Raw genomic sequence first — 16,024 nt, 5'->3', positions numbered from 1 at the left:
TACAAGGCAACGTTTACCACGATAAAGTAATACACTATTCATTTTCTCAGAATGCCATTGAATTTAATTTGGGTAGTTAAAATATGAAGATTCTTGAAGACCACCAGGTGTAGTGTTTCTAATTTTTTTTTTGAATTATGCATTGAGAAGTTGAGCATGTAGTCTTGAAATAATTTTTTTCAATTTTTAGTCCCAGTCATCACAAAAACATGTCTTTCTATCTCTCGGCTTAACTAAGACTGTACATTTTTTCATTGTTGATACGTGACCACACCTATTCTAGTAAGTCGACTAATTTGAAATACATGGGTCATTTCTTGTATTGGTAGCACAGTACCAGGTGTCTAAGAATCACATATAACTCGTAGTTTTTGAGGCCCTGTAGGGTGACAGTTTTGCAAGGAATTGCTGTAATTTTTTAAGTTGGTATATTTCAATGTAAAGGGAAGTAGTAAATTCCAGATCACTATGTAAACTTCACTCATATGATTTTGTCTCAACAGGATGCCATGGAATATGCTGCAGAGAGCAAGAACTCTGATACAGCTGAAGAACTCATCTCTTGGTTCCTGGAGAATGGCAACTTTGACTGCTTTGCAGCATGTCTCTTCCATTGCTATGATCTTCTGCATCCAGATGTTATTTTGGAGTTGTCCTGGCGTCATAACATTATGGACTTTGCTATGCCATATTTAATTAATGTGATGAGGGAGTATGTCACAAAGGTTAATAAATTAGAAGAAGTCGAAAGAAATAGAAGTGAAAATGAAACTCATGAAAGCAAACCTATGAATATGATTGGTGAGTAAATCCTTTACACTGGCTGTTTGATTTTTATACTTCTTTGCTCTATTGCTTGATAATCACCCTTTTTTCTAATTGGTAAATTATTTTTTTGAGTGTTCATGCATTTTTTTCTTCATGTTTCCTCATTAGATTAATTTACTTTTAATTTTTTCATTATACATGTATTAATTTTTTCATTATACATGTAAAAGTGTAACTTAGTACTACACACTCCTTAACTAAAGTCATATCTCTTGTACTCCTCTTATACTTTCATGTCAAGATTTTTTCTTTGGTGTAGCATGAATGCATTCTGTCACTGTTTTAAACATTTCACACATAATGCCAATGCTCCAAAGGTGTGTGTCCCTTGCAGGTGAGCCCCAGCTTATGATCACAGCTGGCCCGGGCATGATGGGACCAGGCTACCCCAACGCTGGATACGCTAACAATATTAACTACGGTGCTGGCATGCCCTCGTACCAAGGCTACAGCATGTAAGCAATTATCACCGCCATTCCCACGCCAGTGTAAAGTTTTCAGGTTTGTTTTCATAAGACAAAAGTGCGTAGAGTTATTAGTAGGGCAAATTGCTACATCCAAAAACTGTTCATACCAGTCATTTTTTTTTTCATAAAAGGTTGGTTTCAGAATAAGTGTTAACTTGTTTCCTCAAAGCTGCAGGCTTGACTAATAATGAGCCTCATAGACTAATGTAAGTTACACAAATACTGTAAAAACGAAGTTGACTTATCCGCATGGATATGTGTCCAAATTCTACGTAGAGGAATCTGTAAGTTTACGAGTGTAAATGGCCGAGTTGTTTGGTAAAGAGCAAAGAAATAAGCTTATAGTGTGTGATAGTGAAAGGACGAGCGAGTGAGATTTACGAGGCATTCAGGTTCAGAGACCTGGCTGCTACTCTTCTGCAGATTGTCCTCCTGTTTATTCAGTAATGTCTATTAACAGAATTTTTTTCCTTTGAGAAATTTGTGGAGGTGTGGGGAAGACATGCTGCCTCACATGGTTAATTTTTTTATGTTAAGGAACTTGTCTGAATGTGGAGGTATAAGCCCATGTAAATGCTTTTTCATTGTATATAGTTTTTCCTGTGGCGATTCCTGCTGAATGTGATGTAGCATTTTTTGCCTATTCCTCTTCTGATTTATAATTGGTTTCTGGTGTAGAGACATTGATTCTGTAAGAATTACGAAGCTGAATTACAGTATGTATATATAGATTCAAATATAAGACATAATAAGTTATAAAAAGTTTTTGCAATGTGTAAACTTTGATTTTTTTTTTTTTTTTAGACTAGAGGATGAGATACTGGATTGCTTTATCGAACCATTCCTAAACCTATGTGATGGGCAACTTCCCAGAATCTCATCTTCAAGTCTGAACAAATGGAGATTGAAAGTGGAAAAAGCTTTGTCCATTGTGTGCCTTCAGACAGGAAAAGAGAAGGCGGCGGCTTTACAGTCTACATCATGATTGTTAATCAGTGAGGTGATACTTTCCAAAGGCCACTAGAATGTGTTCAAAATATCTAAATGGTTGTTCATTAGAGAATAGATTGTCACCAAATTGATATGGGTGGAGCAGCTTTATATTTATAGACAAACCTTTGGATGAGTAAACCTTGTTGACAAAGTAAATAACATTGTTGCTAGTTATCAAGAACTCATAATGCCATGATGCTTGCTTTGAGTGCATGGCAATTTTTAGTTTTGATAATTTTCACCCTTCCCCCATTCAAGATGTGAATTATGGATTATTGATAGCTGGCACTATGATAGAGGCATTGGGAGGAGGAGGAAATTTTTGTTGAACGGAACTTAGACAGTTTGCTTGTTTCATTGAAAAATTATTTTGACAATTTCCATTGTTTTGTGGTCAAATTCAGGGATTGGCCTATTTTGTCAGTTCCTCAAATCTGTTGTATGAAATTTTTTCCGTACAGCACTTTTTCCATGGTATGACTCCATGGCTATGTATGACTGTTTAGAACTCTGGTACTGTACTATGCATTCTTCTCTATCACCTCCACTCATTTTTTTTTTTTTCATTTTTGTCTGAAAGTACCATGGAAATGTTGGATTATTTTTCTTTAATATTTAATAATAGGATCATTTGCCCTTTGGGCAGTATTTAAAAACTGCTGATATAGATATTCATTGTATTTTATTAATTGTTATTGAGGATAGTAATTTTATTTTTAAGTTAGGATTTGAGAGTTTTAATGTATTTCTTTGTAAGAAATAGCATGTACATTTCCTTGGTGATGGAGCCAGCAAGTGCCATCTTCATCAGGCTTCAGGAGACAACTGTTGACTCCCCAGTGGCTGATGCCTCTAACTTAGAGCAGATGTACTGTGGCTACATGTCAAATTTAAATAAACACCTCCCACATGACTACCATTTTATTTTGCCCTTTAGAAAGAAGCTGAACATTCATAGTAGCATTTGCAGTTAAGCACTTTGACTGAAGAAAATGATGAAAAGGTCAGATATTTGAAAGGTAAGCATGAAACATTTGAATTTGCATGTTTGCATGGAGTGTTTTCCTTTACCAGACATGAATATCTGTTATTTACTTCAGTTTGCTAGCAAGTTAATATTATGCCTAATTTTAAATTTCAGAGCGCACTTAATGGCATTCTATTCTACATTTGTAATCTCAAGTGGAAGAAATTTGGAAATCTAACAATTTAATTGTCTTATGATTGCTGACTAACGTATGCAAGTGCAATTAACCCTTAAACGCCGAGCCTCTATTTACAAAAGTGTCTGTCGTATGCCGGCGGCGTTCGGGGGTTAGCGCCGAAGCGGAAAAAAAGTTTTTTCAAAAAATCACAGCACGCATAGTTTTTAAGATTAAGAGTTCATTTTTGGCTTTTTTTTATTTTTCTTTTTTTTTGTCATTGCCTGAAGTTTTCCTTTTTTTTGTCATTGCCTGAAGTTTAGTATGCAACCATCAGAAATTAAAAAAAAATTCTATCAATATTATTGAAATATATGACAGCACGAAAAAAAACCATATATAATTGTATACAAATTGCGCTGTGAGCAAAACAGTTAAAGCTAGTTATTTTTTTTTCTTTGTATTGTACACTAAATTGCAATGATTTTGGTATATAACAAATTGTAAAACTATCAAAGCAACAGAAGATATTATCACAAAATGATGCATGAATTCGTAACGCGCGCATGTAAAGAAAAAAAAAGTTTCAAAAATTCGCCATAAATCGAAATATTGTGCTAGACTTTCCATTTGTTGCAAAATGAAGGTAATTGATTGAATATTACTAGACTGTAAGTGTTTTAGCTTACAATTGCAGTTTTCGACCATTTCAGTCTAGTTAAAGTTGACAGAAGGTAGAATTTTTTCTATTGTGATTTATACGAAAATATTTCAAAACTGATAAAAGCTACAACCATGAGTTATTTTTTGTTGTATTCTACATGAAATTGCACACTTTTTCATATATAAAAATTTATGTAACGACTAATATAAAACAGTGCAAACATTATGACAAAGTGACAAAAGAATTTCTGAGATGTTCAGCTGAGTTACCGCGTGGACGTAAGGAAAAGGTTTTTTTTCAAAAATTCACCATAAATTGAAATATTGTGCTAAAGACTTCCAATTTGTTGCAAAATGAAGGTAAACGATTGAATATTACTAGGATGTAAGAGTTTTAGCTTACAATTGCATTTTTCAAACATTTCGGTAGAGTCAAAGTTGACCGAAGGTTGAAATTTTGGCACTTATCGTGATTTATATGAAAATATTTCAAAACTGATAGAAGCCACAACCATGAGTTATTTTTTGTTGTATTCTACATGAAATTGCACACATTTTCATATATAAAACTTTATGTAACGACTAATATAAAACGGTGCAAACATTACGACACAATGACGAAAGAATTTGAGATGTTCGGCTGAGTTACCACACGCGGACGTAAGGGAAAAGTTTTTTTAAAATTCACCATAAATCGAAATATTGTGCTAGACTTCCAATTTGTTGCAAAATGAAGGTACATGACTGAATATTACTAGAATGTAAGATTTTTAGCTTACAATTGCATTTTTCAAGCATTTCGGTAGAGTCAAAGTTGACCGAAGGTCGAAATTTTGGCACTTATCGTGATTTATATGAAAATATTTCAAAACTGATAAAAGCTACAACCATGGGTTGTTTTTGGTTGTATTTTACATGAAATTGCGCACATTTTCATACACAGTATAAAACTTTATGTAACGGCTAATATAAAAACAGTGTAAACATCACGAGAAAATGACGAAAGAATTTCTGAAATTTTCGGCAGAGTTACACCGCGCGGACGTAAAGTTTTTTTCAAAATTTCACCATAAATCGAAATATTGTGCTAGAGACTTCCAATTTGTTGCAAAATGAAGGTAAATGATTGAATATTACTAGAATGTAAGAGTTTTAGCTTACATTTGCGTTTTTCAACCATTTGGTCGAGTCAAAGTTGACCGAAGGTTGAAATGTTTTGTAGTCGACGTACGGTACGTCCACTCGTCACCCAACAGACAATTTTAGTCGACTTATGATACGTCCAGTCGGCGTTTAAGGGTTAACAGTTACACTAATTTTATGAGGAACATGAGAACCGTGCACAGCTAAAATTACTATGCTGATAATTTTTCGTTATATAGTAGTGTAGTCATACAAAAACAGCCAATAGTACCAATCATATAGTGATGTAGGAGTGAAAGAGGGGTTGTGATTCAATGAGCAATTCAGGATTATAAAATGTCTTTATTTTCTACACCACAATTCATAACAAATGTTTACAACTTAGCAATAGTCTACTTTATCAAAATGATGAACATATGCATGATTGAAGGACTGGAAAAAAATGATTGCAACTTTCATACCTGTTTTTCACAAATTTCTCACCTTCCACAGTACTAGTTTATGCTTTATTTCTTGGCAAGATTTGCCGAACTTAACTAAGGAATTGCAAGTGCCTTACAACTAATGGATATTTGGATAAGTAAATTCTACAGCATCTAACAAAAATGTGAATGATTTAATTGAAGTGATATGCAACTATTTCAGGTTTTCTGTGACCATAAACAATTTCAACTTCCGTATACAACAGCAATCAAACACAAAACGCAAAATTTTCTTGACCTTATGCTGTGGCATTATACACAAGAACAATTTCAACTCTTGCAAAAACTTCCTGTAACTATAATGTCCACAACTATTGGGAGAAATTTAGTGAAAGTTAAAGTATTAATGTTCACAACTGTTGGGAGAAATTTGGTGAAAGTTTTTACCAAGTAAATGAAGACTTTACTTTTTCCATGTTCTACTTGCTACATTCCATAATCTGCTGCTAGTGTCAAAAATGAAATATTTCGTTTATGAATAATTTTCATTTTCACAAAAAGCAAACCTAACAAACTCTACACTTCTAAACCTACTGAATAAGAAAAAGATAACTGTTTTTGCGATGTGTTGTTCAATTTTTGTAAGGTAAAAATTTTACAAACACACTAGCTGATAAGAACGATGGGTATTCATCTATATCAAATTTCATTTCCTGCCAAAGTAGTATAATAAATTATCAAATCTGCAGTGTAGATCCTTTTTAATAATTACATGATTAACTGCATGATTTGCTGTGCTATACTGTCATAATACAGAGCACAGCACTATATGGAAACTTAATGTTTAAAACTTAATATGACATTTCTGTATATTAGCACTAAAAATAGGTATAAAATTACATAAATTCAAGAACATATCTTCCTCACAAGGTGGCTATTTGAAGGGCCTCAAATGCAACAGCAAGCTGTAACAGAAGCATTCCACTTGTTGAGAGTTGTATTTTCATTAGTGGACACCCAAGCACAGCTTTCAGATACTCTCAAAAAAACTGACACACACTAATGGTGAAAGAGAAAAGTCTGTCCTAAGTTCCCTGTCTGTTAAATTAAAAAAAAAAAAAAAAAAATGGTAGAGACTAACCAGCTCCAGAGGAAGTAAAGACAGGTTCATAAAAAAAAAACCTTAGGTCACTAAAAGTTGTTTGCAAGTGAGTGAAGTGTGATGTGATATTTGCTGCACATGCTGACAGCAGCCAAGGAAAAAATTACCGTGGATAACCTTTACAGACAACTAAACCTGAAAATTATGACAACACCCACAAAACCATGAGACAAGTGTAGCTCTCCTCTAAGAACATAGGTTATAAAATATGTTTCCATATATGAAGATTATCACTGCCACACATACAACATAAAATTCACTTGACCTAGTACTATGAAATACAGATCTAGCAGTTATACAATGAAAATTAAATTAACACAAAAATTAGTCCTCAAGTAACATAACAAAAGCAGAGTTTTCATCATCATCATCATGGAGTCTAGAGACTGATGCCAAATCTTTAAATAATCATGTAATGCAACATGGCTTATCATGGAATATATATGCCACAAACAATCTTACATAATAAATTAACTCCTGTACCTGCCATTCAGTTCCAAAAAGGAGAAACTATGAAATTACGCATTAACTTCCAAACATTTCCCTAAAAAGTATGCGAGATATTGGAATACAGAAATAATGATACACTAATTACAGAAATATTCTATCATAGATATACTACAAAATATATAAAACAAGAAACACTGCATTAATTAGTCTAAAAATATAGACTTTATGGTAACTACTTACAAGCAAGTAAGTCTGACAATTGATAACTTTGTGTAAATCATAAGTAAAATACTGTCATGGTTCAACCTGACTACAGAGCTAATCAACACATCTGTAAGGCTAACCATGAATACAGTAATAAAACTAAGTAGATTTTAATATTTACTATCAAAGAATTTTTAAAAGATTTAGATAATAAAAACACCCTTGTTCAGAAAGAAGTATCTTCAAACCTGAAATATGAAAATACAATTGTTTCCATTTTTATCTAGAGTAACAATATTTAACTGGACATGACCTTACAACTAATACTTTTAACAACACACTAAAAAGTGACCATATAAATTAACCCTGGCTTTTTCTGAGATTATTACACTATCAAGTGAGCTGCATTACATGAATCATTCACTACAAAGCAAAAACCTTGACAACCAAATGCATGACTACCATAAAAATATAGCATTTATCAAAGACATCTAAGTTACCTTCACACTGCTTTGAAGAGTTTTAATTAAATCCATAATAGCTATGTATATTACACGCATTACATGTCAGGGATACAAAATCAAAGCTTTAAACCAGCTCAAAATTTGTGTAAACACTTTGGGCAGTCATGCTTTACTTTCATTTGTGATTATGTCTTTAAGCTTATTCCTTAATAAAAACAAATGATGTTAAAACAGGAGAAAGATTGCACTTTCTAGATCAACAATTTCAACACAGCTAAGAAGTTAGCTGAACCAAATATTTCCCTCTGCACTTTAGTTAACAGTTCTTGGAATGTTGATCTCTCACAATTATTCTGCAACTACAGAAAAATGACTAGTTTTAGGAGTAAGGTTATGATTATTTCTTCCTTCTTTGCATTATTATGTATTATATTATATAAATTTTTGGCAAATATACAAATACTGTACATTAACATGGAAAATGTTTTCCATAAAGGGAGACTACTGTGGTAAGTATATGAAAGAATTCAAATAAAGAAAAAAAGCTGTACATTACTAATAAATAAAAATGGTATATGGTTCCATTACAAGCATCTGATGAAGCTATCTAGATTATATCTATAGGCTACTGTACCATAAACGTATGCTCATATATTTTCAATAGAAAATTTGTATAATTTCATACTGAAAATGCACATACTGATGAAAGAAATTCCATCACCTCTCACCTTGAGAGATTTCATAAAATCATGTAAAGAAATCACTCCATAGTACTTATCAAATTAATAACAATTAGCTTTTGAATAAGTACTTATTCACAATCAAGATAACTTCCCTTAAAACTGTACTAACTGATATCATAAGGCCTCAAGATTTCAATGCAAATATACATCAACATCAATTTACTGCAATGTCATTACCAGTTTAACCTACTTGCTCCCATATTCAATTTCCAAACAGCCAAATAACACATGCCCTGTTAATGTCTTGCATCCTAATCTTTCCGTGACTTACGAAGTCTTGGTGATGTTCGGGTGAGAGTATCCTGCGAATGAAAAAGCACAATACAGTAATTATTATTTATAAATCTACAATAGCATTTACTGCTCTTCATTATAATAATAAAATTACAGGTACTATACATAACACCACCAAGAAAGAATGATAAAGAAAACCATTGTGCCCTTACTTCTTTTTCAGATTTATCTTCCTCATCATCTTCAGCATCCTCTTCATCTTCACCCTCATCCCTTTCATCATCTCCATCCTTCTCTCCTTCTGAAAGTCCAGCAGCACCATCATCATCACCAGCTTCTTTATCATCATTGCCATCATCTGCACCCTCTGGTACTGGATCATCATCTGTTGGTTCATCTGTCTTCTTTCGTAAAGCAGCTTCTTTCTCATCTTTAGAATCCTATGTACAACAATATGTAAAATATAAATTAGACTATTCACATCAGTACATAACACTAATCAACAGAAGTTACCATGTGACAACAATAACTTTGGCTGACAATGTTGTCCTGTAGTTCACACAATGTCAATTTTTAAAAGCAAATAATTTTCTTTTCAATACAAATTCATTTCTTATAGTGAACATTTTGCCAGGAAATGTTCCAAAAATAAATTCTCTATTATAAAAAGTATACTACTGTGGTATGCAAGTACCGCATGTGTGGTCATATCAACTGGTTCTCACCTAACAACCTGGTAAATTCTTTTTGCTACTAGCCTATAACACTGGGAATAAATATGTAATTGACTTGTAAAAAATAATTTAATTGTTTATACAAAATCACAGAATCTCACTTCAAATGGGAAGGAATTGTACTGTTAGGAACATTGACCAGGGCAGCAGGCTCCTACACTTCCTTTCTTGGAACTTAAGCGCAGTTCTTTTTGGACTTTCAAGAGTTTCATGATCCTACATAGACACTCCTCGGTGTGATGGCAACGACACCACGGTAGTGCCATGGTCAACAGAAGGTCCTAGTGTCCTTTCATCTGCTAGTTCAAGTACATGAGCAGACAGAACATTCAATACAGTGACTAACTGACATCCCAAGCAAAATGGATGTAACTACAACATTTATTCGCTGAAGTCAGGATAAGGACAGTTGATCTGGGCAGCTTGACTTCCAGAAATTTGTTCAACCTCTGAAGAAGGTTGAGCAAAGTCCTTCTTTCTCGACTTGAAGCTGGAGGTGTTCTGTTCTGTATTCTCACACCTTTTGAATAAAGCACACCTCTCATCATTCTACATGTTTTGAAAGCGATGAGTGAGATGATCAAATGAGCGTACCCCGTAACTTCTTGGTGGACATCAGTACGTTTTGGACCAGATCTTCCGAGGCCAGGGGCATTGGTCTGTCCATTGCATTCAGAAGAACCCATTAGTCGAGTACTAAGATGGAATGTAATCATATGCAGATCACATTCATCTCCTTTTACCTTGGGACGTTGCCCACAGATCCTTGGACTGTTTTTCTTTGGATCCTATGGTGGATGCTCAACAAGTCATGTAGTTTGCCCAGCTCTTGAGGGACAGGTTGCATCTCGCCTAAGGTGTGCGGCTGCTAGGAGGCGATGTGTGTGGGACTGGCCTCCTCCCTTTCTCCTGTCTTCCTTCCTCTTCCAGTGGGCAGAGGAACAATGAACAAGCTGTCACATGCTGGACTGGCGTGCATGCAGGTGATCTAGATGACTGAGTATCCTATATATAATCTAGCTCTATTTGGATTAGTAGATGCAAATCCTTCCTTCTCCCTAGCAAGGGGAGAGAGGGACTGACCATGAGCAAACCCGTTGGTTATTCTTAGCTTTATAGTCTCCAACACTGGGGGTTCATCCAAACATTTTCGAATCAAGGATATTACATTCCTTTAATTCAAAATGCCCAGAAGTCTGACAATTGAATGTCTCTCTTATTCAATAGATCAGAGGTATGGTATCCTTCCTTTGCTCTTTCATGACCAGAGAGAGAGTACCTAAGTGAGCAGAACTACCAATCAGTTCAGAGATTTACTCTGAACCCTTCCTCCAAAAGTAAGTCTCCCGTATGTAAAGACCAAATTTTTATTAAAGTAACTTGTATTTTTCCTAACATACAAACCTGAGGTTTTTACATAAAGGGCCCACCTCTTACCATCCCTCATTCTCTTACCTGGGCCGAAGACTGCACAGAATTGAATGCACTCCGACATGGTGGGTGGTACTCCCGCCCCTACCATCGGTAACTGTTCCCATAACCATCTTGCACAAGTTTAATGGCTGGATTTCCAGCTCGCTGAAAGTTACCCCCCATATGTAAAGACGTCAGGTTTGTATGTTAGGAAAAAACAAATTACTTTAAAAATTTGTCATTTTATAAAAACACATTTATTACTAATACCCACATTCTGTGCAAAACACCCAGCCACAGTAACTCAAAAAGGTTTGAAATAAGAAACTCCACTGAGTATGTGCCAGCCAACTACAGCAGCACTATTCATTCTTCTGTGCCTCCTGTGCAATCTGCCATCTGAAGATTAAAGGGAGGGGAGGGGACAATGAAAATAATGTTACATAAAAAATGACATTAAACAGAGATTTTTATTTTTCCTAACATACAAACCCACAACATCATGTGATTAGAAGTATTCTTAGGCAAGCATGCATAGACAGCTGATAGACTCACTTTAAAGAGTAGGACTAACTACTTAAGGCGTACGCAGGACCAGCATCCTCAATTGTGAATAGCTGGAGTGGCACTGTGCCATACATTTGCCGAAGGAGGACATAAGAGAGCGATTGGATGAGAGGGGAGGCAAAAGGAGGGAAACTAAAATCACATGATGTTGTTGGTTTGAATGTTAGGAAAAATACAAATTTCTGTTTAATTTGTCATTTGTTCTGATACTGATACAACCCCACAACATCCTGTGACTAGGAGACTCATAGAGAGGAGGGAGGAAGATCTCTCCAGAAAAAACCACAAGTAGCAAGAAAAGCTACAAGAAGAAACAATGTTCAAAGGAATAATACCCACTCTTTGCAAGGCCCTTCATGAACATCTAAGCAATGTGACGGAGATACTGTGGTAGCTCTTTCCAACGTAGCTAGAATTTCCTACTCCATGAACATCACATGCTGGAGCCAAGTGGTGTTACGAAGAAGGGACTGCTCTATGTAATCCAAACAAAGCTGAGTCCTCATCCACCACACCACTTGCTGAGTTGCCACCACCAGACCCAAGGAGAAAGTGTCAGGTATTTATGTGTGACATCTTTCAAGTAAAAAGATGTGAAGGTAGTTTGTCTGTTCCAAACTCCGGTGCAAAGATCTTAATGCAGCCTGTACTAATATACAGTCTACGTTGAGCACTTGAGGTGGATTTTAACAGCATGTATTGGGCATAGCAACATTTCCTCTCGATCGTTATCCACAAAATCCTTAAGGGAGGGAATGGAGAAGCCATCAAACCTTGGGTCATGTGACAAAGGGTTCCAAGTTTTTGCGATGAAGTCTGGAAGAAATTTAAAACCCATTTTTGTCCTTCATATGAGAGTGCAATAATCTCACCTACTCTTTTAGCTGATGCCAAAGCTAGGAGGAACACTGTCTTTAAAGTAAAGTCCCTTTCTGACGCAGTCTTGATAGGTTCATAAGGGGACTTAGTTAAGGAGGTCAAAACTTTGGTTACATTCCAATCAGGTGGTTTCAAAGTTCGGGGAAAACAACTTTTCTCAAAATGTTTTATCATATCTGAAATTTCCCAAGACGTCAAGAATTCTATGTCCCTCGCTTTAAACACTTGGGAGAGGGCGGCCCTATAGCCTTTAACAGCCACAACGGAGAGGTTTTTCTCATGACTCAGAGAGAGAGAACGAAATCAGCTACATTCCTTCTAGTTGTTTTCAAGGGATGTAAATACCTCTTACTGCACCAATCCAGGAAGACTGCCCACTTTCCTTTGTAGAGTGTGAGGGAGGATTCTTTAACCAAGCTGGCAATGACTCTTGCAACTTTTCTAGAAAAACCTTTCTTTCTGAGGAGTTGCTCGAAAGTCTCCATCTGTGAAGTTGGAGGGCATCTGCTGATTGATGTATCCTGCCACTGTGTTCTTGTTTTAGCAGATCTGGTGTTATGGGAAGGCATCTTGGGATGTCTACCAGAAGATGTAAAAGGTCTGCATACCACTCAGCTTGAGGCCACTTTGGGGCTACTAATACCATCCGTACCCCTTGGGAAATGAAGCACCTGTTGATCAACCTTCTGATCTGGCTGAACGGGGGAACACATATCTTTGGAACGTGTCCTGCATAATGGCTTTCTTGTCTGGGACTGGAGAGCATTACAGGGTTTGAATCACAATTTACGAGGGTGGATGAAGCAGATGAGCCCTTGACAAGATAGGAAGACATAGCCGCAGGAAGTCCAATTCTGCCATTCAAAATCATGGGTGCTTCTGTAAGTACTGCAGTAGATTTATACTGGCTTTCCTGGCCTCCAAAGATCCTCATTATGGCAGAGAAGCAATCTGCTCATAGATTACCTATCAGTGAATTTACGGGAGGTCTCCATGTCTAAAACTGAGTAAATTGAGAAGGTTGGCTTTTAAATCTAGTTCCTTAAAATGGCACAGGTTGAATCTGTGGAGTCAGGATCAATCAACAGTAAAATAGCTCAAGTTCTAGGCGAGCAGCCTATAGAGCCAAAAGAAATAAGGGGGCTCAAAACTTTAGTTGTCAAATGACCGGTCCTTGAAAGTGAAGGGGATCAGGTTCTTAAAATTCAAGCAGCTCTGGTCTTTAGAGGCAGAATGAGTAAATGAATAATTAGAGATTACCTGGCATCTTGAATATCAGGGTCATCGACGCCATTATCATTCCCTAAAAAACTACAAATAAATATACATCCAATTTAAAACCATTTAGAGTTCATTATAAAAATATAGAAACAAAATTAAGATAGATTTCTTCCAGGAGACCAGCTTCTGAAATAAAGCTAAAAATGCCACTGGCATCATATATAACATCCTCTCCAAAAATCCTAGCTAGGGTAAACCTGCCACCTCCACCACGCGCCCAGAGAGATATCGATTCCTCAGATCCCCAAGACTGGGGACCTCAACCAGCAAATGATTCACAGTCAAGGGAACCAGGCATCTCAGCAAAAAGGCTAGTGATCATTATTCATCAAACATGTATGGGTTAAGCGAGTATGTATTATGCGTAATCGGCATAATATTATAATACTGTTTACCATCTAGGCATATCCCCATACTTTCAAGGGGATATACCAAATGGATATAACATGTAATTCTTTCATTTTGTTTGAACTTGTCAAGTTCCAACAGTCTTGCCTGGTGCCTCGTACCGAAGCTTTAATGAGGGAAAAAATCTTTAAACAAAATTGGATTTCCCCTTGGAAGTGGCTCATCTGCTGCCTGTTTTGCTATTCTATCAGCCTCATGACTGCCACTGACTCCCACATGTGCTGGGACCCAGAAAAATTATATTTTTAATCCACTGCTTCCAGTCATATGGATCAACTGACAAATTTTTAAAATCAAAGGGTTGACAGTGAAAAACACCAAGTGCTTGCAAAGCACTTCTAAAGTCAGAAACTAATGAAATTCCCCTCAACCACCATTACTATTTTTTCTATAGCTGTTAAAATGCCATACAACTCTTGCTGTAAAAATTGAGTTTTTTTGAGGAGGCACCCCCCAGCACTAGTATTTTGAGCCACCGGTGAAGATAAAATTAGAATCCCAATGTTCCTCAGCCTCTGTTACATTAATTTAAAACCACAAAAAAACTCCAAATCCAAAGCCAGCATTAATATTTTGAGCCAACGGCAAAGATAAAATTAGAATCCTAATGTCCCTCAGCCTCTGTTACATTAATTTAAAACCTTTAAAATATTTTTAAAATTGTACTTCTGGCACAGTCCATGGAGGATTATTGATATCCTGAAAGGAAGGACTTCACTGCCGATTAAAATAAGATTCCTTAACAACAGTTTGACCCTAAATTAACAAGGCTGAGGAGCGTTAGTGTATGCCTCGTAATATCTAAAATACTTCTCATTATTAGCAGTTTTAAACCCAAAGGCTTTGGAATTCTTTTCAGCCTATACCAATGCTTTACGAGGGAGGACTGGTAATGGAGATCTAGAGGGAGCCCCACAGCATTGACCAGGAGACTGGGTATTGGTGGTGAATTAAAAGCCCCTGTAGCTATTGTCACTCCAGCAAGGTGTATGGAATCTAGGATCTTCAGCCAGTTGGGAGTAGCTGATAAGATTATCTCGCTACCATACAAAAGCTTATATACAACAAGTGATTTGTATAATTTCAAACATGTTTTATGATCTGCACCCCAAGAAGAATGAGTCAAAACTTTTAAAATGCTCCAAGTATTAAAGTAATTACTTTTCAAAATTTTAAAATGGTTAGCCCACATTAATATTTAGTAAAATATTAATCCCCAGAAAGAGTCTCCTGTACACAATGAATCTGCCGACCTTTAATATAGACATCAGGGTCTGGATGCACTCCTTTAACACTTTCCTATCTGTTTAGTTATCACATCACTGAGGGTACATGAGTCCCAATGTGTCTGGGAGCACTCGATAGTGCGAAAAAATAATTATTTTGAAAATTCAGCAAAAATAGAAATTTTATGCCAACAACGTTCATTTTGCTGTCCTTTTTTTCTAAATGTTTATATTTTATGGTAGAATAGTCAGAATAAGAGTCTCACCCTCTAAATACGAAAAAATTAGTTTTTTAACGGAAAAAAAAAATTCTTTACTTATTTTTATATTTTCGTTCGTAACCCAAAAATTATGAAAGTCAGACGAATTCATTATTTTTTATGAGAAAGCCAACAAAATTCCCTAAATATTGACATATAAAACAATGGAAAACGAATAAGTCCAGTTGGTGAAAAAATTGATAGAAAAGAGGGTGAGAAACAGAGCGCTCTGCCCGGCCTATGGTGAGAATTATCGCTAGAAACAATTTTTTTTGAAGAGCCCTACCTCGGTTATTTTTCATAGAAATTACTTTGTAAATATACGAAAATGTAGAGGAAAA

At 35.8% G+C, this 16,024-nt stretch overlaps 2 protein-coding genes across 12 annotated transcripts in view; one reads left to right on the top strand and one right to left on the bottom strand.

Annotated features, from left to right (window-relative positions):
- Positions 1-3,201, top strand: part of Chc (clathrin heavy chain) — a 73,552-nt gene extending 70,351 nt beyond the window's left edge. Inside the window, exons 24-25 of the mRNA XM_067112428.1 lie at positions 504-801; positions 1,163-3,201. Coding sequence (XP_066968529.1) covers positions 504-801; positions 1,163-1,287 — 423 coding nt within the window. The 3' untranslated portion in view covers positions 1,288-3,201. The remainder of the gene's footprint in view (positions 1-503; positions 802-1,162) is intronic.
- Positions 3,202-5,558: 2,357 nt separating this feature from the next.
- The window catches only part of LOC136843763 (calnexin-like), a 107,460-nt gene continuing 96,994 nt past the window's right edge, over positions 5,559-16,024 (bottom strand). For all 11 annotated transcript variants that reach the window (XM_067112435.1, XM_067112430.1, XM_067112434.1 and 8 more), the window contains 2 exons: positions 9,128-9,355; positions 5,559-8,983 (listed from right to left, as the gene is read on the bottom strand). In XM_067112435.1, coding sequence (XP_066968536.1) covers positions 8,933-8,983; positions 9,128-9,355 — 279 coding nt within the window. In that variant the 3' untranslated portion in view covers positions 5,559-8,932. The remainder of the gene's footprint in view (positions 8,984-9,127; positions 9,356-16,024) is intronic.

The sequence above is a fragment of the Macrobrachium rosenbergii genome, chromosome 12 (genome assembly GCF_040412425.1).
Source record: "Macrobrachium rosenbergii isolate ZJJX-2024 chromosome 12, ASM4041242v1, whole genome shotgun sequence".
Taxonomy (NCBI): Eukaryota; Metazoa; Arthropoda; class Malacostraca; order Decapoda; family Palaemonidae; genus Macrobrachium; species Macrobrachium rosenbergii.
The sequence above is the reverse complement of the archived record's forward strand: the minus strand, read 5'-3'. Positions and strand labels throughout refer to the sequence as shown.